This window comes from Heterodontus francisci, chromosome 28, assembly GCF_036365525.1.
Source record: "Heterodontus francisci isolate sHetFra1 chromosome 28, sHetFra1.hap1, whole genome shotgun sequence".
In the NCBI taxonomy this organism is placed as follows: Eukaryota; Metazoa; Chordata; class Chondrichthyes; order Heterodontiformes; family Heterodontidae; genus Heterodontus; species Heterodontus francisci.
Window position 1 is genome coordinate 32,863,994 of NC_090398.1, and position 24,589 is coordinate 32,888,582.

General features: G+C 44.2%; 1 protein-coding gene across 1 annotated transcript in view; it reads left to right on the forward strand.

Moving 5' to 3' along the window:
- Positions 1-10,242: 10,242 nt before the first annotated feature.
- Positions 10,243-24,589, forward strand: part of LOC137345196 (NACHT, LRR and PYD domains-containing protein 3-like) — a 31,510-nt gene continuing 17,163 nt past the window's right edge. The window contains exons 1-4 of the mRNA XM_068008658.1: positions 10,243-10,361; positions 12,345-12,424; positions 14,798-14,875; positions 22,357-22,523. Of these exons, the coding sequence (XP_067864759.1) occupies positions 10,243-10,361; positions 12,345-12,424; positions 14,798-14,875; positions 22,357-22,523 (444 nt within the window). The remainder of the gene's footprint in view (positions 10,362-12,344; positions 12,425-14,797; positions 14,876-22,356; positions 22,524-24,589) is intronic.

The window sequence follows — 24,589 nt, forward strand, 5'->3', positions numbered from 1 at the left end:
CACTGATCTAATACCCGCTGTGAACAAATTAACCCCATCAACTGACGCCATATATTACCCCGAGGAACATTCCTCCATCCATTTACCTCTGTAAACAAAGCCTGATCTAATACCACCATGTAAGTAGACACCTTGGAACAGCCCCCATCTAATTACCCTCGTGTGAACAGACCCCTATCTAATTATCAGCCCAATGAACAGAATGCAATCTAATTGCCCCCTGGGAACAAACCCCCATCTAATTACACACCGGGAACAAACCCCATCTAAGTAGCCCCCAACCCTCCCCGCCCCACCGTGAAGAGTCCCACAACTAAACCCCCCCTGAACAGACTGAAGAAAGTATATCAGCTGGGTGTACGGGGAGCTGAGGATATTAGCTGGGGTGGGGAGGAGCTCGGGAGATGCGTTGTGTTCGGGAGAGCTGAGGATATTATATGGCGGTGGGGGGGAGCCCGGCATATTTGGTGGTGGTGTGTGGAATGAAAGGATATGAGTTGGGAGCGGGAAGGAGCTGATGATGTTAGTTGGTCATAAACAGGAGCTGCGGATATTACGTAGGGAGTGGGAATAGCTTTGGATATTATCTGGGGGTGGAGAGCGGCTGAAGATGCTAAAGGTGTTGTGGGGCAGCTGAGGATATAGCTGGGGTTGGGGAGGATCAGAGCATTCTCGGTTGGTTGGGGAGGAGCTGAAGGTATTGGATGCGGAGGTGCGTGGAGAGAAGCTGTGCATCTCAGGAGGGAGTAGAGAAGCGCTGACGTTATTATGTGTGGTGGGCAGAAGTAGAGAATATCAGTAGCAGCTGGTGAGACTCTAAGCAAATTGCGTGATGTGGAGAGGAGATGACGATGGTACTTGATGGTGAAGAACTAAGGATATTAGCTCAGGTGGGGAGCAGCTGAGCATTTTAGGTGGACTGGAGAGGAGCTAAATATAGAAGGGAAGGGAGAATCTGAGGATATTAGGTGTGGTGGTCTTCCACTGGTGATATTATTTGTACAAGAACACAAGAAATAGGAGCTGATGTAGACCGCACGATTCATCAAGTCTGCTCCGCCATTCAATACGGTCTTTGCTGATCATGGGCTTCAATGCTACTTTCCTGCCTGCTTCCCATATCCCTTGATTCCCTGCGAGGACAAAGATCTATCTATCCCAGCCTTAAACCTAGTCAATGATGGAGCATACACAACCCTCTGGAGTAGGGAATTCCAAGATTCACAACCGTTGAATATAGCAATTTCTCCTCATCTCAGTCCGGAATATTTGGTCCCTTATGCTCTGACTGTGGCCGACCTTCTAGATTCCCCAATAAACAGAAATAATCTCTCAGATTCTACCCGATCAATCCATTTCTGAATCTTGTATGGCTGAATTAGATCGCCCCTCATTCTTCTAAACTCCAGAGAATATAGGCCCAATTTATTCAGCCTCTCATCATAGGACAACCCCCTCATCCCAGGGACCAATTCAGTAAATCTATGCTGCAACACCACCAGTTCAAGTATACCCTTTCTTAAATGTGCGAATATTTGGTGGTGATGATGAGGAGCTGCAATATTGGCAGGAATTTTGCACCCCACACAACCTGGGAGCAAACTGGAGGTGGGTGGGGCATAAAATTTAGTTGGCAGCAAGTGGTGCCATTCTCATCGTCTACCCGCCCCCACCGGGGCGGGGAAGGTGGAAACCGGACTGCCCACCCCATGTCAATTGAGGTCCTTAAGTAGCCAATTAATTGTCACTTAAGGCCTTCCTCTGCCTCTGCTCACAGCGGCACTGTGAGGCCAGAAGAGCTGCCAGCCATCAGGGACAGAATTCCTGACTGAGGCCAATTCAGTGCCTGGACCACATAAAACCGTTGTGTGGCTTCCAGGTCTGCACAGGCGGGCTCGCCCTTGACATTTCAGCAGGTGGGTGGGCATCCACCACAACATGATATTCCAGCCATTAGGCGTGAGTGGGGAGGCGCCGACGACATTATGTGGGGTGAGGAACAGCTGAGGATATTAGCTGAGGTGGGGATGGATCATCATTGGAGGCGTTATCGTAAATCTTTTCTGCACCTTCTCAAATGCCTTCACATTCTTCCTAAAGTGTGTAGCCTCGAATTGGACCCAACCCTCCAGTTGAGGCTGAACCATTGTTTTATTGTGGTTGACCACAATTTGCTTGCTTTTGCACTCTACGTCTCAATTTATAAAGCCCAGCATCTCGTATGCCTTGGGTGGACAGGATACAAGTTCAACTTTTGCAGATGACTCTCTGCATCTTTATCAGTGTCTCAGTCTATTTCTCTCTCGCAGTTCTCCATCTCTTTTCCTGCAAGATTATCTCTGCATCTCCCAACCCCCTCCCCGAGACACCCCTCTTTATTCTAAACCTACAACTTACTTTGTATATCTGCCCCTCGACATCTTTCCGTCTCTGTGTCTCTCTCTTTGTCTGGGATCTTTCTCAATATCTACATCACTGCTGCATTCTCTCTCCACACCTCCAGCTTTTTCTGTGTATTTCTCCATCTCTATCCATCTCTCTCTCTCTCTCTCTACCATTCTTGGTATTTATGCTCTCTGCTCTTACTTTCTCTCACTGGTTTCTGACACCCTGCCTCTCTTTCATTCCCGATCTCGGTCTCCATTTGTTTCTGTCCTAATCGCTGGATCTCTATTTTCTGTGGCCCTGTCCGGGATGGATTTGAACTCGCTGTCATGGTGTTTACAGGGCGAGTGTGAACGGGGATCCTGCTTTCCATCTCTCCCGAATTTTGCTCCCATTGAGGTAAAAGCAGGGGAGATATGCTAAATAGACGGCCGATTCACGACCACCCACACCTCCCACCCCACCCCCCTGCCCCACCACCCTGTTTTACACTATGGGCACCAGGTCCAAATGCAGCCCAGTGTTTCTTTGCCTCTCTGTGATCTGCTCCCCGACGGTCTCTACCTGTCTTCTTGTGGCGTGGGGACGGGGGGGGGGGGGGGGGAGAAATTTTCCGGGGTAATTTACCAGCGGAGGAGGCGGAGATTTTGAGGGGGTCATAGACATGTGGATGTCATAAATTTGTGGGGAGAGCAAAATTGCGGCTGGGAGAGAAATATTGCGGGAGGAATTTTGCGGGGGGTTTGGAGGAGGTGAAATTTTGCAGCGGGGGGAATTTGCAGGCGGGGGAATTTCGCGGGACTGGGGGGGAATTTGCAGACAGAGGAATTTTGCGGGGTGCAATTTGCAGGTGGGGGGGGGGTGATTTGCAGGCAATGGAATTTTGAGGGGGGGAGGATTTGCAGGCGGGGTTGCAGAAATTTTGCGGATGCCAGAAATTTTGCGGAGGGCCAGAAATTTTTTGGGGTTGGGGAATTCATAGGCAGGGGGTTTTGCAGGGTAGGTTTGCGGGGTTCGTAAATACGGGGGTGTCATAAATTTGTGGAGGGGCAAAATTGCGGGGTGGTGAGAAATATTGTGGGGGGAGTTTTGCGGGGGAGGAATTGCGTGGGGAGAAATTATCGGGAGACGAAATTTTGGGGGGAATTTGCAGGCGGGGCAATTATGCGGTGGACAACTTGTGGGATGGGGGCTTGTTACTTGCGGGGTGTCGCCAAAAATTTGCAGGGGGGTGGGGTGAGGAAGAAATCCAAAAAGGGAGAAAAAGCCAGAAATTGAAAGCCAGAAAGAGACACAAAGAAAGAGACAGAAAGCGCCAAAGGAAAAGACAGAAAGCAGAGAAAGAGACAGGTAAAGTCAGAGATGGGGAATAAGTCAATAAGAGCCAAAGAAAGAGACAGAAAAATTCAGAGAAATAATTATACATAAAACGTCAAAGAAATTGAGAAAAGACAGCAAGAGACAGAAAAGACAGGAAAAAAGTGGCTGGAAAGAACAGAGACACAAATAAATTGCAGTCACCAGGGAGACAGACAGAAAGCCTGTGAGGCAGAGAATCACAGAGAGAAACACAGAGAGAAACCGAGAGGGAGAGGAAGAGAAACAGAAAGAGAGAGACAGAGAGAGAGAATGAGAGAGGCAGAGAGATTGAGAGAGCGAGGCAGAGATTAAGAAAGAGAGATTGAGAGAGAGAGATTGAAACAGAGAAAGCCAGTGAGAGAGAAAGACACACAGAGAAACATAGGGAGAGAGAGGGAAAAACACAAAGGGAGTGGGAGATGAGAGAGAGTTGATAAAGAGAGATTGAGAGAGAGAGAGATTGAGTCAGAAGGAGGGAGAAAGGGAGAGAGAGACAAAGATTTGATACTCACCATCCCAAACAGTCTGCGCTCCATCGCGGGACTCTAACACCTTCCCTCCATCAGCTCGCCCATGGGGAAAAGATCCTGGACAGGGGTATTGGGGTGGGAATTGGAGAAATGGTGCAGGACTGTGACAGACAGAGGGGGATTCAGACTGGACTCTCTCTCTTTCTTTCTCTCTCTCTCTCACACACACACACATACACACACAGTTATCAACTCCAATTCACCTGGTCACAGAGATACAGAGACTGAAATTTGGAGACTGAGACACAGAAACTCACCTTCACAAACCTGCCGCATGGAAAGAAAGAATGGTGGCTGATGTTGTCCTAATATATCCCAGAACCTGTCTCTCAAACACCCAGACCACACAAAGTATAGCTTATCCAACCAGCTCTCAGCTTCCTCTATCTGGACAATCCCCCTCAGGTATGGGACAGTCCAAGGTGATTCTCTGTGAAAACAAGGAATGTGGAGGGAGTGATATTCCAGCCATATCCCAAATGGACCATTCCAGACAGAAGCCTGTATATCTGTCTCTCTCCCTCACCCAAAACCTCATTAACAGAGCAGAAAAGCTGCTGTAATTTTAAACGTGGAGGGGACGGTTTGCATAATGGCCATTTAACACAAATTGCATTAAATTTCTTTCACTATTCACCTCCAGTTCACAGAAAGGTCAGAAAATGACTGAAAATGTCTCATTGCATTTACTTTGAAATTCTGACAAAGAGTTTTTGCTTGAGAGGCCTGTTTGACTGCGGTATCAATGGGCAGTTTTTATTAGCATTTTCAATTCCACTGTGTATCAAAGCCTGAAACTAGAGCAAGGTTAATGATGCAGCCAAGAGAACTTTTACAACTGGTGACATTTCACACAACAATTCTGACCCATATTTACAGTTATGATTGTTCGTACTTTATTTGATGCTGCTGTATTTATGCATTAGCCTGAAATCAATCGAATAAACCTTCTTAACATTTACCAGTTTAATGTTACAAGGGTTTACAAAGCTGGAAAATGGCCATTAAACACAAATTGTATTAAAGAACATCCACTTTTCACCTCCAGTTTCTCTAACGTTCAGCAACAAAGTCCTCTACATTCTGACAAAGCGATTTGCTTCTGCAATAAAGTGTCACTTGTTTCCCTTTGCTTCCTCGCTGTTACTTTCCTCTGCTCTCCTGGGGGATTCAGAGGGATTTTTGCTCATCACTTGTCCAAATTCAGGAACTACCAGCGACTCTGAAGCAGCTCTCCTAGAGAAATAAATTGTACTCAAAATCTTTGCCTCAGTTTGGAAACATGAGGAGAGACTGTTTGCACTAGCAGAAGGGAGAAACAAATAGGCAGGGAGTTGTTATGGTCTGAAATTCACTGCCTCACAGGTTTCAGAAAGCTGAATCAACACTAAGTTTCAAAAGACAAGTCGATCAAAACTTCAATTACCCTTAGTTATAGTAGAGAAGATACCAGCATAGAAAGACAAGTGTGAGAGAGAGAGATGTCATAACTTTAATCATGATGAACTCAACACAACTTATTTAGAGAGTTTTTTTATTTGTAAATGATTGTTTGAGTTTTATTTGATGCTGTTGTTTTATTTATGCATTTCCTTTAATCACTCAAAATAATTATCCAAACAGTAACCAGTTTAATGTTACAAGCATTTACATTGTTGGAAAACAGCCATTAAAACTAATTGTAATGAATTTCTTTTATTAAACATCTCACGTTTACATAAAGTAAATTCCTCAAACATGTGGAAAATGTCAAACTTTCAGTAACACAAAATCTCCCATCGGCAATGTCTCAGTCTCACCACTACCTGTCTCACTGCTTTTAGTGCCCCAGGGGGCCGGGAAATGCAGTGAGATAGGGACACCAGCAGATGAAGATGGTGAAACATAGAAACAGAGAAAATAGGATCAGGAGTAGGCCATTCGGCCCTTCCAGCCTGCTCCACCATTCATTATGATCATGGCTGATCATCCAACTCAGTAATCTGTTCCCGTTTTCGCCCCATACCCTTTGATCCCTTCAGACTTAAGAGCTATATCTAACTCCTTCTTGAAAACATACAATGTTTTGGCCTCAACTGCTTTCTGTGCTTTCGAATTCCACAGGTTCACCACTCTCTGGGTGAAGAAATTTCTCCTCATCTCAGTCCTGAAAGGTTTACCCTGTATCCTTAGACTATGACCGCTGGTTCTGGACTCCCCCACCATCGGGAACATCCTTCCTGCATCTACCCTGTCAAGTCCTGTTAGAATTTTATAGGTTTCTATGAGAACCCCCTCACTCTTCTGAGCTCCGGCGAATATAATCCTAACCGACTCAATCTCTCCTCATACCTCAGTCCCACCATCGCAGGAATCAGACTAGTAAACCTTCGCTGCACTCCCTTTATAGCAAGAACATCCTTCCTCAAATAAGGAGACCAAAACTGCACACAGTATTCCAGGTGTGACCTCACCAAGGCCCTGTATAATTGCAGCTAGACATCCCTGCTCCTGTACTTGAATCCTCTCGCTATGAAGGCCAACATACCATTTGTCTTTTTTACCACCTGTTGCACCTGCATGCTTACCTTCAGTGACTGGTGTACGAGAATGCCCAGGTCTCGCTGCATCTACCCCTCTTCCAGTTTATAACTGTTCAGATAATAATCTACCTTACGGTTTTTGCTACCAAAGTGGATAACCTCACATTTATCCACATTATACTGCATCTGCCATGCATTAGCCCACTCACTCAACTTGTCCAAATCACCCTGAAGCCTCTCTGCATCCTCCTCACAACTCACCCTCCCATCCAGTTTTGTGTCATCTGCAAATTTGGAGATATTACATTTAGTTCCCTCATCTAAATCATTAATATATATTGTGAATAGCTGTAGTCCTAGCACCGATCCCTGCAGTACCCCATTAGTCACTGTCTGCCATTAGGAAAATTGCCCATTTATCCCTGCTCTTTGTTTCCTGTCTGCCAACCAACATTCTATCCATCGCAATACACTACTCCCAATCCCATGTGCTTTTATTTTACATGCTGATCTCTTATGTGGGACTTTGTCGAAAGCCTTCTGAAAATCCAAATAAACCACATCCTTCAATCCCATCAATTTTCCCAACACCATTTCTCTACTAATACTGATTTCTTTCAGTACCTCTCTCTCTCACTAAACCCAACATTTCTGGCATGATATTTGTGTCCTCCTTTGTGAAGACAGAACCAAAGAATGCATTTAGTTGGTCAGCCATTTCTTTGTTCCCCATAATAAATTCCCCTGTTTCTGACTATACGAGACCTATATTTGTCTTCACCAATCTTTTTCTCTTCACATACCTACAGAAACTTTTACAGTCAGTTTTTATGTTCCCTGCAAGCTTGCTCTTGTACTCTATTTTCCCCTTCTTAATCAATCCCTTGGTCCTCCTTTGCTGAATTCTAAACTGCTTCCAATCCTCAGTCTGTTTTTTTTTCTGGCAAATGTATATGCCTCTTCCTTGGATCTAATGCTATCTCTAATTTCCCTTGTAAGTCATGGTTTGGCTACCTTTCCCATTTTGCTTTTGCGCCAGACAGGGATAAACAATTGTTACAGTTCATCCATGCACTCCATAAATGTTTGCCATTGCCTGTCCACCATTATCCCTTTAAGTAACGTTTCCCAATCTGTCATAGCTAACTCGCGCCTCATACCTTTGTAGCTTCCTTTACTAAGATTCAGGACCCTTGTCTCAGAATCAACTATGTCTCTCTCCGTCTTGATGAAAAATTCTATCATATTATGGTCGCTCATCCCCAAGTGGTCTTGCACCACTAGATTGCTCATTATTCCTTTCTCATTACACAATACCCAGTCTAGGATGGCATGTTCTCTAGTTGGTTCCTCAATGAATTGGTCAAGAAAACCATCCCACATACACTCTATGAATTCCTCCTCTATGGTATTGTGACTAATTTGATTTGTCCAATCTACATGCAGATTAAAATCACCCATAATTACAGATGTTCCTTTCTCGCATGTGCCTCCAATTTCCTGTTTAATGCCATTCCCAACATCACCACTGCAGTTGGGTGGTCTATATACAATCCCCACGAACGTTGTTTGTCCCTTAGTGTTTCTCATCTCTACCCACACAGATTCCACATTGTCAGAGCAAATATCACTTTTTTTATTCCCCTTACTGTCTTTTGCTCTTGTCTTTCATTCCCCCCCCCCCCCCCCCCCTCCTCTCCTCTGACTGTTTGCAAAGGTTGAGAGCGGGCAGGAACTGCAGTGAGACAGGGAGACAAGCAGATGGAGATGGTGAGAGGGTAAGTGACTGCGGTGAGACAGGGTCACCAGCAGATGGAGATTGTGAGAGGGGGGCAGTAACTGCACTGAGACAGCGACACCAGCAGATGGAGATGGTGTGAGGGGGCAGAGCAAGTCCCACCTCAATAGGTCAGATACTCCATAAAATGGAATCTCGGAATCAGATTTAAAATCATTTCAGGGCTCAGTGCTGTGAATATAAAACGTACATTCTGTAGTTTGGGGAGTGCAGTGACTGGAATATGAAATGGGATTTAGTTCCAGTGTTTAGCTCTTTCGATGATTTCACTAAATTAACAATAAGATTGAGAGGGTATTTCACCGCCTTCTTCATCTCCTCTCTGAATTTAGTCTGGGTCACAGCGTAAATACACGTGTTGGTGCAGGAACTGAGAACAAAGAACAGTACAGCACAGGAACAAGCCATTCGGCCCTCCAAGCCTGCACCGATTTTGCTGCCTGCCTAAGTTAACAGCTTCTGCACTTCCGGGGCACATATCCTTCTATTCCCTTCCTATTCATGTATTTGTCATGATGTCTCTTAAACGTCGCTATCGTATTTGCTTCCACCACCTCCCCTGGCAGCAAGTTCCAGGCACTCACCACCCTCTGTGTAAAATACTTGCCTCGCACATCCCCTCTAAACTTTGCCCCTCGCACCTCAAACCTATGTAACTGACTCTTCCACCTTGGGAAAAAGCTTCTGACTATCCACTCTGTCCATACCGCTCCTAACTTTGTAAACCTCTATCACGTCGCCCCTCCACCTCCATCGTTCCAGTGAAAACAATCCGAGTTTTTCCAACCTCTCCTCATAGCTAATGCCCTCCAGACCAGGCAACATCCTGGTAAACCTTCTCTGTACCCTCTCCAAAGCCTCCACGTCCTTCTGGTACCTGCACCATCTTTGATGTTTCTTATGTGATGTATAAAATGAGATATTCGTATTCCTTTAGAGGCTAATTTGAACTCACATGACTGTAACTGAAATTATCCAGTAAATTTCACACCATTTTGGCAGCCACTATAACTGAAATAAGAATGGACCTTACAATCTACTCCTGGGTTTCCTTTGGGCAGAGAAAGTAGCCTCTAATTTGTGTTATTGAATTTCATACTCTAAAGTCATTTTAAATGCAATTGCTTTGGACATGCAATTCATTAAAAAAAATCCAGGCTTAAAACCAGTCTGGAAAAATAAAACATGCGTTCCCACTTTTTATTTTGTAATCATAACAGTGAAAAGTTTGATTTAAAGAAGTCACACTTAAGTTTTAATACATAATATGTATTTATATTGGTGTTTTCACATAAGCAGACATGTCAAGTGGCACCAAGGCTGCCAAAGCCAAACAGGATAGTCCAGCTCGACCCCAGACCCGAGCCCGAATGCTGGACAGAGAATGTAGACCCTACCCGACCCGACCCGACTCATGTGGTCGGGTTTGGGTCGGGTTGGCAGGCTTCAACGGAAGGCAATCAGACAATGGGCAGGTGGAAAGGATTGCTCGTAAATAATCAGAGATAGAACTAGATTCTGAATAGTAATCGAGCACGAAGTGGGAGCAAAGGAATAATAGTGTTAAAATTAAGATTGCAACAGTTGTGGAAAGGAATAAAGGAGAGTTAGTGGTGAAGGAAGAATGTAGAGTTCCAGACTGTTAACGATGCAGGGTTACATTCAGTCGGTGGAATGGAAACTCGGTTGGGGAATGGAAGTTACGACAGATTCAGAAATGAAGCTGATGGGAATGGAAACAGCAGGTGAAACAGATATGGAACGGCTGTAGGGAGGAAGCAAACATTAAATGTTAAACATATAATCGGTGCAGGAAGCAGAAAGTTAAAAGGAATAGGTTTTAGACTCTAAGTAGTAAAAGCCATAAACAGACTGGGTGCGGCAGCACAGTGAAGCAGGAAGGGCAATCAAACATGGAGAAATAGCGTATATATATTAATACAGAACTAAGTAGGAAATGCATTCATGATCAGAGTTTCTCAGTCACAAAGTAATGAACTTCGTTACCAAACTGTTAAATAAAATAAATGAAAATGTCAAATTAATTCATGGCCACGAAAACCTCAGACATGAGTCTGAAGCAGAAATGAACTTGTTAACCACACATTCATTGATTCAGTTCCAATTACTGTAAACTACACCTGATACTCATGGGTGTGAGCATCGTCGCCAAGGCCCAGACTGTTACTCATTAACAAGAGACTATTTGCCAGAGATTATAATCAACAACCTTTGCTACTTGCTATCTCTGTCCTTTTTTGGTTCAACCATTAAAAAAAGTTTATAATGAATAACTAAATCGAATTTGTACACAAGACTTATTTTCATTGCCACAGAACGGTTTCACTGTGATGTCTTCTGAACTACACGTGGAAGAGCTGTGGAGATTTGTTCAGCTTTAGCACACAGAGGATTAATGACTTTGATTGAAAGGTCAGTAATTTATCAGAATAATTCAAGATGAATGCAACCATGTGTGATTCAGATCGATCCCTGCACCAGAGAACAGGGCGGGTAGGGATCTGTAACTGAAACTGATCTTTAACCAGGGTGTGTTCATTAACCTGCAGATGCTAAATTAGCGAGATACTTGGGAATGGGAATCAGGAGCCGCAGCACACGCTAAGAACTCAGAATATATTAAGCACCGTTTGAGCTTTTGATGTAACAGAACTGAGTAATCGCCGTTTATTTGAGCAGTACATCAATTTTATTGAACAGTTGAGCAATCATTAATAGATCAGGTAAGACATTATTGATTTTCCTTTTTGAATTTGACTGCCACAGTGTCTAAAAGAATAAAACTTAGAAATGTAATCTCACATGCTTAAATTCTACTGTGGAAATAGTATTTAAATATATGTCTCGTTTATGACAAGCTTATGAATAGAAACATAAATGGTCGGTATCATAGAATCTTACATAAAAGAAGGAGACCATTCGGATGTGCCTGTGCTGTGGTGGTTTGTCCAAGGGCAAGTCTTCTGCTCCCTTCTTCCATGCAGGAGAGATGAGTATGATTAGGGAAGTGGATACATCTGGTGTTTTCCCGTTGTCCTTCTCAGACTGGAATGAGAATTGAACTGTGCTTTCGATCCTGTTGTGAAGCATACACTAGCCATCCAGCTAATCGGCGCAGGCTTGGAGGGCCGAATGGCCTGTTCCTGTGCTGTACTGCTCTTTGTTCTTTGTTTAGATTTTGATTTAGAGATACAGCACTGAAACAGGCCCTTCGGCCCACCGAGTCTGTGCCGACCATCAACCACCCATTTATACTAATCCTGCAGTAATCCCATATTCCTACCACATCCCCACCTATCCCTATACTTCCCTATCAATAACCTATACTAGGGACAATTTATAATGGCCAATTTACCTATCAACCTGCAAGTCTTTGGCATATGGGAGGAAACCGGAGCACCCAGAGGAAACCCACGCAGCCACAGGGAGAACTTGTAACCTCCACACAGGCAGTACCCAGAATTGAACCCGGGTCGCTGGAGCTGTGAGGCTGCGGTGCTAACCACTGCGCCACTGTGCCACCCTAACTGGTTCTAACTGGTCCCCTGATCCACTTTCGCTGTTCCGGATTTTTAATGAGAAATTACATTAGCCCCATTCACCTGCCCTCGCCCCAGAGCCCTAAACATTCTCCCCTTCAGTGTTGATACAATTCTTTTTTTAAAGTTACTATAGCATTTAATTAGAGCATCCTTTCTGGTTTTGCATTGCTTACCATAATAATTCAAGGACCCAGAAAATCTCTTCATCTAACCTCAAGCTTTGGGTCAATTACACGAAATCTGCATCCTCTGTTTACTGCCCATTCGGTCAGTGGAAATACTTTTTCTTTTGTTATACAATCAAAGCGTGTGCCTCTATTATATCTCTTTTTTTATAGGCCAGCGCAGAGACGATGGGAGAATAGCCTCCTTCTGTGCCGAATTTTTTCTATGGATCTATGATATTGGTTCTAAAAGTGTTAGCTTATGAGGGCTGATTTTTGCATTGCCTTGATTATTCAAGGTTAAGGGCTGCTTTAATTGAGGTAGTTAAGATAGTTAAATAAATTTAAAGATGGAGATAAAAATTCTCCTCTGATGGAGGTGTCCAGAACAAGGCTGATTTTTAAGACCATTGAAAGCGGAGCTAAATCTTTCATGGTCTTGCTGAAATGCATTACCTGACACAAAGGACAGTGGAGTCCTGGAAACCAAACACTAAAAAAGTGTTGAGGTAGCTCTCTAGAAAATTTTACATTTGATATCAAAAGATTATAATAGACAAATGTATTTACCGTTTTGGAATCAAGGCCAGTACAGCTTTAATATCATTGGTTTAAATTTTATTCATATGTCTTTTACGTGGTAATTCATCAACTGCCTTTTGAAAGTCCGCAGTCTGTCAGACTCGATTTCCCTTTAATTGTGGCTGTGGTTTTTTTTTTAACCCATCTTCTTCCAAAAGGCGGATAATTTTGCTTCAGATTATTGCCTCTAGAAATTTCGCCAACATTGATATTAGGTGGATGTTCCTGTACTTAATTGTTTTATATCTCTTCCCTTTTTTGTCCAGAAGTGTAATATTTGCTATCATCCAGTCCTGTGGCACCACACCCATATTAAATTTGTATAAGGATATCACGACCAGAGCCACTGCAATTTCCACCCTTACTTCCCTCAGGAAACTAAGATTCAACCCATTCTGACCGTGTGACTTTTGTACTTTGAACGTTTTCAACCATTTTAGTACATTTTTGTCCAATTCTATCCTCTCCAATGCCTCTACCACCTCCTCATTTATTGTAATATTGGCGAAGTCCTCTTCTTTTGTGGAAACAGATGAAAAGGAATCATTTAGAACCTCGGCCATGTTCTCTACTTCTGCAGGAAAATTGCCGTTTTTGTCCTTAACCATCTCTACTTTCGTTTGATCATCCGTTTACGCTTTATAGATCTGTAAATAACTTTAGTGGGCACTTTTATGTCATCGTTAAACATTTCTCATATATTGTGCTCAGCCCCTTGTTCCCTTATTCAGGTATCCTCTGCAATTTCTGTATTCAGGTTGACTCTGTACTGTGGTAGGGGACAGCATGGCAATGTTGTTGCTGTGCTGTGTTTATTATGCTCGCGTCAGTGTGCGTGAGACACTACAACATACCGAATGTAACACATTTTCAAACTTGGTTCTAAATTAAACCAGAGGACATCTAGAACTTTGCATTGGAGAAGTTATTGTTCCGAGACTGAATCATTTTTACATTGCCACAGTGGGAAAGGAACGGAAGCTGTTTGATAGTTTGAGTCGGCACTCTTTCATGGCCACACAGACAGGCAGGCACGCACAAGTGGAACATTATGATTAACAAATAACATGCAAATCTATCAGTTCCATATTGGTGAGTTTTCTGAGATAACAAGACGCCTGAAGATAATCTGCCAATCATTGCCAAACATTACATCACTGGATTAAGTTATGTGATTGGTAATGTTATGCATTACTGTTAATAAAAGCATAACAATGAAAAATCACCTCACCTCCAACAGTGTTCATTAGTCAATTGCTGACGCTACAAGAGGTAAATATATTCAAATAGAGCCACCAACGAGGACATATCTCCATGAACACTTGGGCAAGGTTACTGCCCATAGAAACCAGAGGAATCACACATGGCTATCGATTGTGTACATGGATCGTTATTGTACGCATGAAGTTCCGGAATGTGTTTTCAAAACTAAACAAATGAAAAACAATAGTCACAAATCTGCACAATAAAAGTGATACAATAATGTCAGATTTTTAAAACAAAATGAGGAATATTTACGTAATCAATGACAGCCCGCTTCACAATTCCCTCCAGAATGCTCATTATCTCAAGAATAAGACAGGCTTTAGCCAGCACTGTGTGGGTAAATCTTGTCTTTCGGCCGTCCCACTGGGGAGGCTCGGCTGACGGGAGCCCGTCTGAAATTGAGTTGTGGAGATCAGAGGACCTTACTGGATTTCACTGGACTTCTGCAGGTGCCGCACCTGATGTGGAGTGTTGATCATAATGCTCTGGAAATGCTCTATCTCAGAGCTAAAAGCTCGTATACTGCCGGAGGGACGAGGGTCTTGGTAGCATGGTTAACAAGGCAACGTTTTCTTTCTCCTTTTTAATATTTCTAACTAGCTCTCTATGAATGTTATATCTATTGCAGAGTTTGAGAATCTGGGAACCTATTTCACCACCATGGCTGAAGATCCAACAAGTTCAACAGGACTGAAAATGAACACAGGTATGTTCAGACATTAGTTTTAAATGTCATTTTTTCCCTGAAAGCTGGTGTGCGAGACAAGTTTATAGGAAAATAGGCACAAATACCTGTAGAGAGGAATTTGGATCTAAGTTACACAGCCGAGATGGACAAGAAAGTGGGCCCGGAGATGATGAAACTCAGACAGTAGAAGGACGTCACAGAGGAGATTGGAAGGATGCTGACCAGAATTTATGTCTTCGTTTGATATCGAAACGATACAGGTAAAACTGAAGTTTCTTTAAAAAAAAACCCGACCATCTTCAGTGATGGGGGATCCCAGCACATGAGTGTAAAAGATGAGGCTGAGGCATTTGCAACAATCTTCAGCAAGAAGTGCCGAGTGTATGATCGACCTCCTCCTGAGGTCCCCCGCATGACAGATGCCAGACTTCAGTCAATTTGAATCGTTCCACCTGATAGCAAGATGCAACTGAAGGCACTCGATACAGAAAAGGTTATGGGCCCTGACAACATTCTGGCAATAGTACTGAAGGCCTATGCTCCAGAACTTAACGCGCTCCTAGCCAAGCTGTTCCAGTACAGCTACAATACAGGCATGTACTCTGCAATATGGAAAAGTGTCCAGGTAGGCCCTGTACACAAAAAGCAGGGCAAGTCCAACCCAGCCAATTAGGCCCCATCAGTCTACTCTCAATCATCAGTAAAGTGATGGAAGGTGTCATCGACAGTGCTATCAAGTGGCACTTGCTTAGCAATAACCTGCTCAGTGATGCTCAGTGTGGGTTCCACAAGGGCCACTCGGCTCCTGACCTTATTACAGCCTTGAATCAAACATGGGCTAAAGAGCTGAACTCCAGAGGTGAGGAACTGACCTAGACATCAAGGCAGCATAGTCAGCAGGAAATTGAGGAGCAAATATGTGCGCAATTCGCAGAGGTGTGTAAAAATAATAATAGGGTAATTATATTAGGTGATTTCAACTTTCCCAACATTAATTGGGATAGTCATCATGTTAAGGGCTGAGATGGAGTGGAGTTCTTAAAATGTATACAGGAGAACTTTTTAGCTCAATATGTAGAGGATCCAACAAGGGAGTGTGCAGTGCTGGTCCTAATTCTGGGGAATGAAGTCGGACAGGTGGTTGATGTATTAGTGGGGGGAATTTTGGTGATAGCGACCACAACATGATACAATTTAAGCTTGAAATAGACAAGATGCAAAAAAAGGTTTTGGATTGGGGGAGAGCGAATTTTAGTAAAATAAGGCAGGATCTGGCCAAGGTAGACTGGAAAGAGTTATGTAAATAAAAGCAAAATACTGCGGATGCTGGAAATCTGAAATAAAAACAAGAAATGCTGGAACCACTCAGCAGGTCTGGCAGCATCTGTGGAAAGAGAAGCAGAGTTAACGTTTCGGGTCAGTGACCCTTCTTCGGAACTCAGGGTTAAGAAAGCAATTAGGAGAGCAAAGAGGGGACATGAGAAAGCTCTGGCTGGTAAAAGTAGGGAAAATCCCAAGATATTCTATAAGTATATCAATAGGAAGAGGATAACCAGGGAAAGAGTAGGACCCATTAGGGACCAAGGGGAAAATCTGTGGGTGGAGCCACAGGAGATTGGTAGGGTGTTGAATGAATACTTCACATCTGTCTTCACCCAAGAGAATGAGGAAGTAGATATGGAACTCAGAGAGAGAGACTGTGAGGTTCTTGAGCAAATTGTCATAGGGAGTAACAAGGTATTGGAGGTTTTGGCAGGCTTAAAAGTGGGCAAATCTCCAGGTTCGGACGATTTGTGTCCCAGGATGCTGTGGGAGGCGAGGGTGGAGATTGCAAAGGCTCTGACCCAAATTTTTAATTCCTCTCTTGCCACGGGGGAGGTGCCAGCGGATTGGAGAACAGCTAATGTGGTCCCACTATTAAGAAAGGTTGTAGAGATAAGCCAGGGAACGACAGACAAGTGAGTCTCACGTCAGTGGTAGGGAAACTATTGAAGAAAATTCTGATGGAGAGAATCTATCTCCGCTTGGAGAGGCAAAATTTGATTAGGAATAGTCAGCATGGCTTTGTCAGAGGGAGGTCATGCCTAACAAAGTTGATTGAATTTTTTTGAGCATGTGACCAGGTGTGTAGATGAGGGTAGTGCAGTTAATGTAGTTTACACGGATTTTAGCAAAGCCTTTGCAAGGTCCCACATGGGAGACTTATCAAGAAAACAAATGCACATGGGATACAGGGTAACTTGATAAGGTGGATTCAAAATTGGCTTAGCTGTTGGAGACAGAGAGTGATGACAGTCGGCTGTTTTAGTGACTGGACGCCAGTGTCCAGTGCTGTACCACACGGATCTGTGCTGGGTCCCCGATTGTTTGTCATTTATATAAATGACTATGTGGGGGGTAGGATCAGTAAGTTTGCGGATGACACAAAGATTGGCCGAGTGGTTAACAGCGAGGTTGAGTGTCTTGGGTTACAGGAAGATATAGACGGGATGGTCAAATGGGCAAAAAGTGGCGGATGGAATTTAACCCTGAAAAGTGTGAGGTGATACACTTTGGAAGGAGTAATGTGACACGGAAGTATTCAATCAATGGCCTGACACTGGGAAGTTCCGAGCAACAAAGGAACCTTGAGGTGTTTGTCCATAGATCTCTGAAGGCAGAAGGTCAGGCTAATAGGGTGGTGAAAAAGGCATATGGGACACTTGCCTTTATCAATCGAGGCATAGATTACAAAAGCAGGGAGGTCATGTTGGAGTTAAAGAACAAAGAACAGTACAGCACAGGAACAGGCCATTCGGCCGTCCAAGCCTGCGCCGATCGAGATGCCTGCATAAACTAAAACCTTCTGCACTTCCGGGGACCGTATCCCTCTATTCCCATCCTATTCATGTATTTGTCAAGATACCTCTTAAACGTCATTATCGTACCTGCTTCCACCACCTCCCCTGGCAGCAAGTTCCAGGCACTCACCACCCTCTGTGTAAAGAACTTGCCTCGCACATCCCCTCTAAACTTTGCCCCTCTCACCTTAAACCTATGTCCCCTAGTAACTGACTCTTCCATCCTGGGAAAAAGCTTCTGACTATCCACTCTGTCCATGCTTCTCATAACTTTGTAAACCTCGATCATGTCGCCCTTCCACCTCTGTCGTTCCAGTGAAAACAATTCGAGTTTTTCCAAACTCTCCTCATAGCTAATGCACTCCAGACCAGGCAACATCCTGGAAAACCTCTTCTGTACCCTCTCCAAAGCCTCCACGTCCTTCTGGTAGTGTGGCCTAACTAAAGTTCTGTACAGCTGCAGTATGACTTGCCAATTTTTATACTCTATGCCCCGACCGATGAAGGCAAGCATGCCATATGCCTTCTTGACTACCTTATCCACCTGCATTGCCACTTTCAGTGATCTGTGGACCTGTACGCCCAGATCTCTCTGCCTGTCAATAGTCCTAAGGGTTCTGCCATTTACTGTATACTTCCCACCAGCATTAGATCTTCCAAAATGCATTACCTCACATTTGTCCAAATTAAACTCCATCTGCCATTTCCCTGCCCAAGTCTCCAACCGATCTATATCCTGCTGTGTCCTCTGACAATCCTCATCACTATCCGCAACTCCACCAACCTTTGTGTCGTCCACAAACTTACTAATCAGACCAGCTACATTTTCCTCCAAATCATTTATATATACTACAAACAGCAAAGGTCCCAGCACTGATCCCTGCAGAACACCACTAGTCACATCCCTCCATTCAGAAAAGCACCCTTCCACTTCTACCCTCCGTCTTCTATGACAAAGCCAGTTCTGTATCCATCTTGCCAGCTCACCTCTGATCCCGTGTGACTTCACCTTTTGCACCATTCTGCCATGATGGACCTTGTCAAAGGCTTTACTAAAGTCCATATAGAAAGCATCCACTGCCCTTCCTTCATCAATCATCTTTGTCACTTCCTCAAAAAACTCAATCAAATTAGTGAGACACGACCTCCCCTTCACAAAACCATGCTGCCTCTCACTAATAAGTTCCTTTGTTTCCAAATGGGAGTAAATCATGTCCCGAATAATCCTCTCGAATAATTTCCCTACCACTGATGTAAGGCTCACCGCCCTATAGTTTCCTGGATTATCCTTGCTACCCTTCTTAAACAAAGGAACAACATTGGCTATTGTCCAGTCCTCTGGGACCTCACCTGTAGTCAAAGAGGATGCAAAGATTTCTGTCAAAGCCCCAGCAATTTCTTCCCTTGCCTCCCTCAGTATTCTGGGGTAGATCCCATCAGGCCCTGGGGACTTATCTACCTTAATGCTTTGCAAGACACCCAACACCTCCTCCTTTTTGATAATGAGATGACTGAGACTATCTTCACTTCCTTCCCTAGGCTCATCATCCACCAAGTCCTTCTCTTTGGTGAATACTGATGCAAAGTACTCATTTAGTACCTCGCCCATTTCCTCTGGCTCCACACATAGATTCCCTTCTCTGTCCTTGAGCGGGCCAACCCTTTCCCTGTAACCCTCTTGCTCTTTATATTTGTATAAAAAGCCTTGGGATTATCCTTAATCCTGTTTGCCAATGACTTTTCATGACCCCTTTTAGCCGTCTTGACTCCTTGCTTAAGTTCCTTCCTACTGTCTTTATTTTCCTCAAGGGATTCGTCTGTTCCGAGCCTTCCAGCCCTTGTGAATGCTTCCTGTTTCTTTTTGACTAGGCTCACAATATCCCGCGTTATCCAAGGTTCCCGAAACTTGCCAAACTTATCCTTCTTCCTCACAGGAACATGCTGGTCCTGGATTCTAATCAACTGACATTTGAAAGACTCCCACATGTCAGATGTTGATTTACCTTCAAACAGCCGCCCCCAATCTAAATTCTTCAGTTCCTGCCTAATATTGTTATAATTTGTCTTCCCCCAATTTAGCACCTTCATCCGAGGACTACTCTTATCCTTATCCACAAGTACCTTAAAACTTATGGAATTATGGTCACTGTTCTCGAAATGCTCCCCTACTGAAACTTCGACAACCTGGCCGGGCTCATTCCCCAATACCAGGTCCAGTACGGCCCCATCCCTGGTTGGACTATCTACATATTGTTTCAAGAAGCCCTCCTGGATGCTCCTTACAAATTCTGCCCCATCCAAGCCCCTAGCACTAAGTGAGTTCCAGTCAATATAGGGGAAGTTAAAATCACCCACCACTACAACCCTGTTACCTTTACATCTTTCCAAAATCTGTCTACATATCTGCTCCTCTACCTCCTGCTGGCTGTTGGGAGGCCTGTAGATAACCCCCAACATCGTGACTGCATCCTTCCTTTTCCTGAGCTCCACCCATATTGCCTCGCTGCATGACCCCTCCGAAGTGTCCTCCCTCAGTACAGCTGTGATATTCTCCTTAACAAGTAATGCAACTCCCCTACCCCTTTTACTTCCCCCTCTATCCCGCCTGAAGCTTCTAAATCCTGGAACATTTAGCTGCCAATCCTGTCCTTCCCTCAACCAAGTCTCTGTAATAGCAACAACATCATAGTTCCAAGTACTAATCCAAGCTCTAAGTTCATCTGCCTTACCTGTTATACTTTTGTGTAGAACTTTGGTAAGGCCACAGCTGGAGTACTGTGTGCAATTCTGGTCGCCACATTATAGGAAGGATGTGATTGCACTGGAGTGGGTGCAGAGGCGATTCACCAGGATGGTGTCTGGGATGGAACATTTAAGCTATGAAGAGAGGTTGGATAGACTTGGGTTGATTTCACTGGAGCAGAGAAGACTGAGGGGTGACCTGATCGAGGTGTGCAAGATTATGAGGGGCATGGACAGGGTGGATTGGGAGCATCTGTTCCCCTTAGTTGAAGGGTCAGTTGCGAGGGGACATCGAGTTAAGGTGAGGGGCAGGAGGTTTAAGGAGGATTTGAGGAAGAACTTTTCTACCCAGAGGATGGTGATGGTCTGGAATGCACGATCTGGGAGGGTGGCAGAAGCAGTTTGCCTCACATCCTTTAAAAAAGTACCTGGATGAGCACTTGGCACATCTTAACATTCAAGGCTATGGGCCAAGTGCTGGCAAATGGGATTAGGTAGACAGGTCAGGTGTCTTTAATGCATCGGCGCAGACTCGATGGGCCGAAGGGCCTCTTCTGTGCTATATTATTCTGAGATTCTGTGATTTGAGTGAGTATGGAATTCAGGAGCGCGAGCAAAATTGGAGTCAATGAGAAGCAGGGGGAAAGCAGATGGACTGTAGGAGTCCAAACAATTAGGCTGAATTTTACTCGCCTTATGACGTCCAGTTGGGAGGCAGGAGGGCTGGTAAACTGATGGGTAAGGTGTTGGACGGGAGCCCAAAGTCTTTCTGCTACTGTGGCATTTTAGCAGCATCAGGAAACTCAATGGTCCACCTGGTGGCCAAGTGGGTCACATCAGTGCCATATTCATGGCCACTTTCCGCACCCAGCAGCGAGTTGCGCCGGTCGGAAGTGCTTGCCCCTGCATGGCAAGATGACTTGGTCAACCCTGGTGTTCTCCCTGTGGGTTTCTGTGGGTTGGGGGGAAACTCCTTTTACTTCCACTTCATGTCCCGCCAGCGGCAATGGAGCGCCGCTTCTATAACATGCTTCCCCATGCTGCTCACGGGGACCTGCTTGCCAGGCCACAGCTTGCTCAAAACTTGTCCATCTTCCAGTGTGCCTCGACATTGACGCTCCCAGTGCTTCATTTTGCAGCCTTGAAGGTGGTCACCTTTAATGTTTGGCGCTACCAAGGCTGCTGACCTGCCAGTCTGACAATTGGACCGGCAGCTCGTGGAGGCAGGCCGCTGTCATTTATTGGATGGTGGCCCTGGCGGCCAACTCTTAAATGAGCGGCTGCCAGTAAAATGCTGCGTTGGGTCGGGTCCCACTTTCAGTCCCAGCTGCGGGACCTCTTTCAAGGTGAGAAGATTCTTGCCAACGTCTCTGTTAAAATACGCAGAGAGGATCAACCAGGTAATTAGAAACCAAGTAATGTATGCCAGTTGTGGACAAACTCCTCGATTTTTTTTTTTATCATTGGTTCATGGAATGTGGGCGTCGCTGGCTAGGCCAGCATCTGTTCCCCATCCTTACTTGTACTTGAAATGAGTGACTTTCTAGGCCATTTCAGAGGGCATTTAAGAGTCAACCACATTGCTGCGCTTCTGGAGTCACGTGTAGGCCAGACCAAGTGAGGATGGCTGATTTCGTTCCCTAAAGGACATTAGTGAACCAGATGGGTTTTTACAACAATCGCCAAAGGTATGGAATAATTGTAGATTGCCCGTTTTTGACAAATTTGATATAACTTTGTGTTGAGACCTAACTGTATAGATCAATGGAATGCAACACACCATGTGTATATTGGTTATGAGATGATGTTTGATCATCTGGCTCAAAGGAGACTTCAGTCATTTGTGATAAGACGCAATGTGAGAGCCCCAATAAAAAGTTCATAATGCATCTAGTTTTCTCCATATTTTGTTCCCAGATCCTAACTCTACTATCACTGAGTTCTTGACAAAGTGCGACGATTACCGGCTTTTCCATTTGTCGAAATTCTACCGGGATAGACTAGAACAGGCGATTGAAGAAGGGGTGGATGGAATCAGCTCATTGTTAACATGCGAGATGCTTTTCAGTGGACAAGACCATCGGGTAAGTGGGAGAAATGCATTTTCATGATTCAGACATCACAGAATTGATAGGATAACACATCTTTGAATGATAGAATGTGGACGAAGCTAAAATTTTGTGAATCTGAAACAATGGTACAAAGAGGTGAAAATACTCAGTGGATCCACCAGTGTCTGTACAACGCACAGAGGAATGGTTCAGGTGTAACTGTTTTATGGACTGATAACAAAGGGAAAGATATTTAATGGAACAGGGGAAAAGAGGGACCAGATCAACGGGCAGTGAGCAGGGAATAAAATATTGGTAGTTGCTGGATTTTGCAGGATAAATAACAATGAGGCCTAATATTTCTTAACTACTGCCAACCAGTCTGTCTGGAACTATGAATTGATTGCAAGGATGGAGTCTTATTCCTCTATATTTATCTTATTGCTGTAGATTGAAAAATGTCTATTTCTAGAAATTACCTTTACTATTTCTTTCACATCTCGCTTTCTCTTGATCCAATCTTTCTTTCTCTCCTGTTCTTGCCTTTTCTGAAAACTTCATCTGTGCCATTGACACCTTTAAGCTCGGTTAATTCAATGCCCCCCCCCCCCCCCCCCCTCCTAGCCGGCCTCCCTTCCTGTTCCTGTGGAAAATTCAGCTCATCCAAAACTCTGCTGCCTGTGTTTGGTCCCACCCAGATCCCATTCAGCCATCACTCCAATGTGGCTCCTGGTCCTCAAATGCCTCCAATTTGAAAGTCCCTTCTTCCAGCTTAAATCTCTTCATGGCGTCCCTATCTCTGTAACCTGCTACATTCCTCGAACACTTTGGTGCCCCTGGAATTCTCTGTTGCACCCACCTGATCCCCATAGCTTCACTTTGTCAGTGGTGGCCGGGTTTTAATTAAACTACGTGTGATGGTGGGAGAGTTGGAGATGGTCATGCCATAGAATGGCAAAAGAAGGTAATAGGACTATCTCTGAATGGAAATAGTCATCAGCTCGCACTTCTCTGCCATGAATATTAGTTGACACATGCCAACCCAAGCCTGCACATTGTCCAGGCCTTGCTGGATGTTCCTGCAGATAATTAGCCCTAGATGTTCACCTGAGAAACTCTTGCAGTGATGTGGGATGCTGAGGTGACTGGCGTCCAAAAATGTAAGAACATGAGAACATATGAAGTAGGAGTTGGACCAGACCATTCATCCTTCATCACTACATGCTGATTCCCCCCTACCTGCTTCAACGTAGTTCCAATCTTCTAAAATTTCCTGTACTCTGGCAATGTCACAGCAGATTGGAAAACATGCAAATATACTGCCCCTATTCAATAAAGGAGGAAGACAGAAAGAAGGAAACTATGGAAAGGTTAGCCTAACATCTGTCCTTGGGAAAATGCTTGAGTCCATCATTATGGAAGTAGCAGCAGGACATTTAGAAAGTAGGGAATTAGTGTTTCACCAATTTATTAGCGTTCTTTGAGGATGTGACAAGCAAGGTGGATAAAGGGAACAAGTATATGTAGTATATTTGGATATCCAGAAAGCTCCCACATAGGTTATGATACAAGATATCAGTTCACACTGTTGGGAATAATATATTAGGCATGTATAGGAGATTGGATAATTAACAGAAACAGAGATAAATGGTTTATTTTCAGGTTGGCAAACTGGAACTAATGAGGTGCCGCATTGATCAGTGCTGGGGCCTCAGCTATTTAGAATCTATATTCAGGACTTGGAGGAAGGGGCAGAGGTTTAGTAGCCAAATTTGCTGATGGCACAAAGACAGGTGAGAAAGAAAGTTGTGAGGAGGACACAGAGAGTCTGCAAAGGGGTATATATATATTATATATATGTGTATATATACGTAAACTGAGTGGGCAACATTTGGCATATGGCATATAATGCGGAAAATGTGTAGTTATCACTTTCATAGGCTGAATAGACAATCAAAATATTATTTAAATGGAGAGAGACCTCAAAATGTTGCTGTACAAAGGGATCTGGGTGTCCTCGTACAGGATTCACAAAAAAAAGCATGCAGGCACAGTTTGTAGTTAGGGAGACGAATGGAATGTTGACATTCATTGCAAAG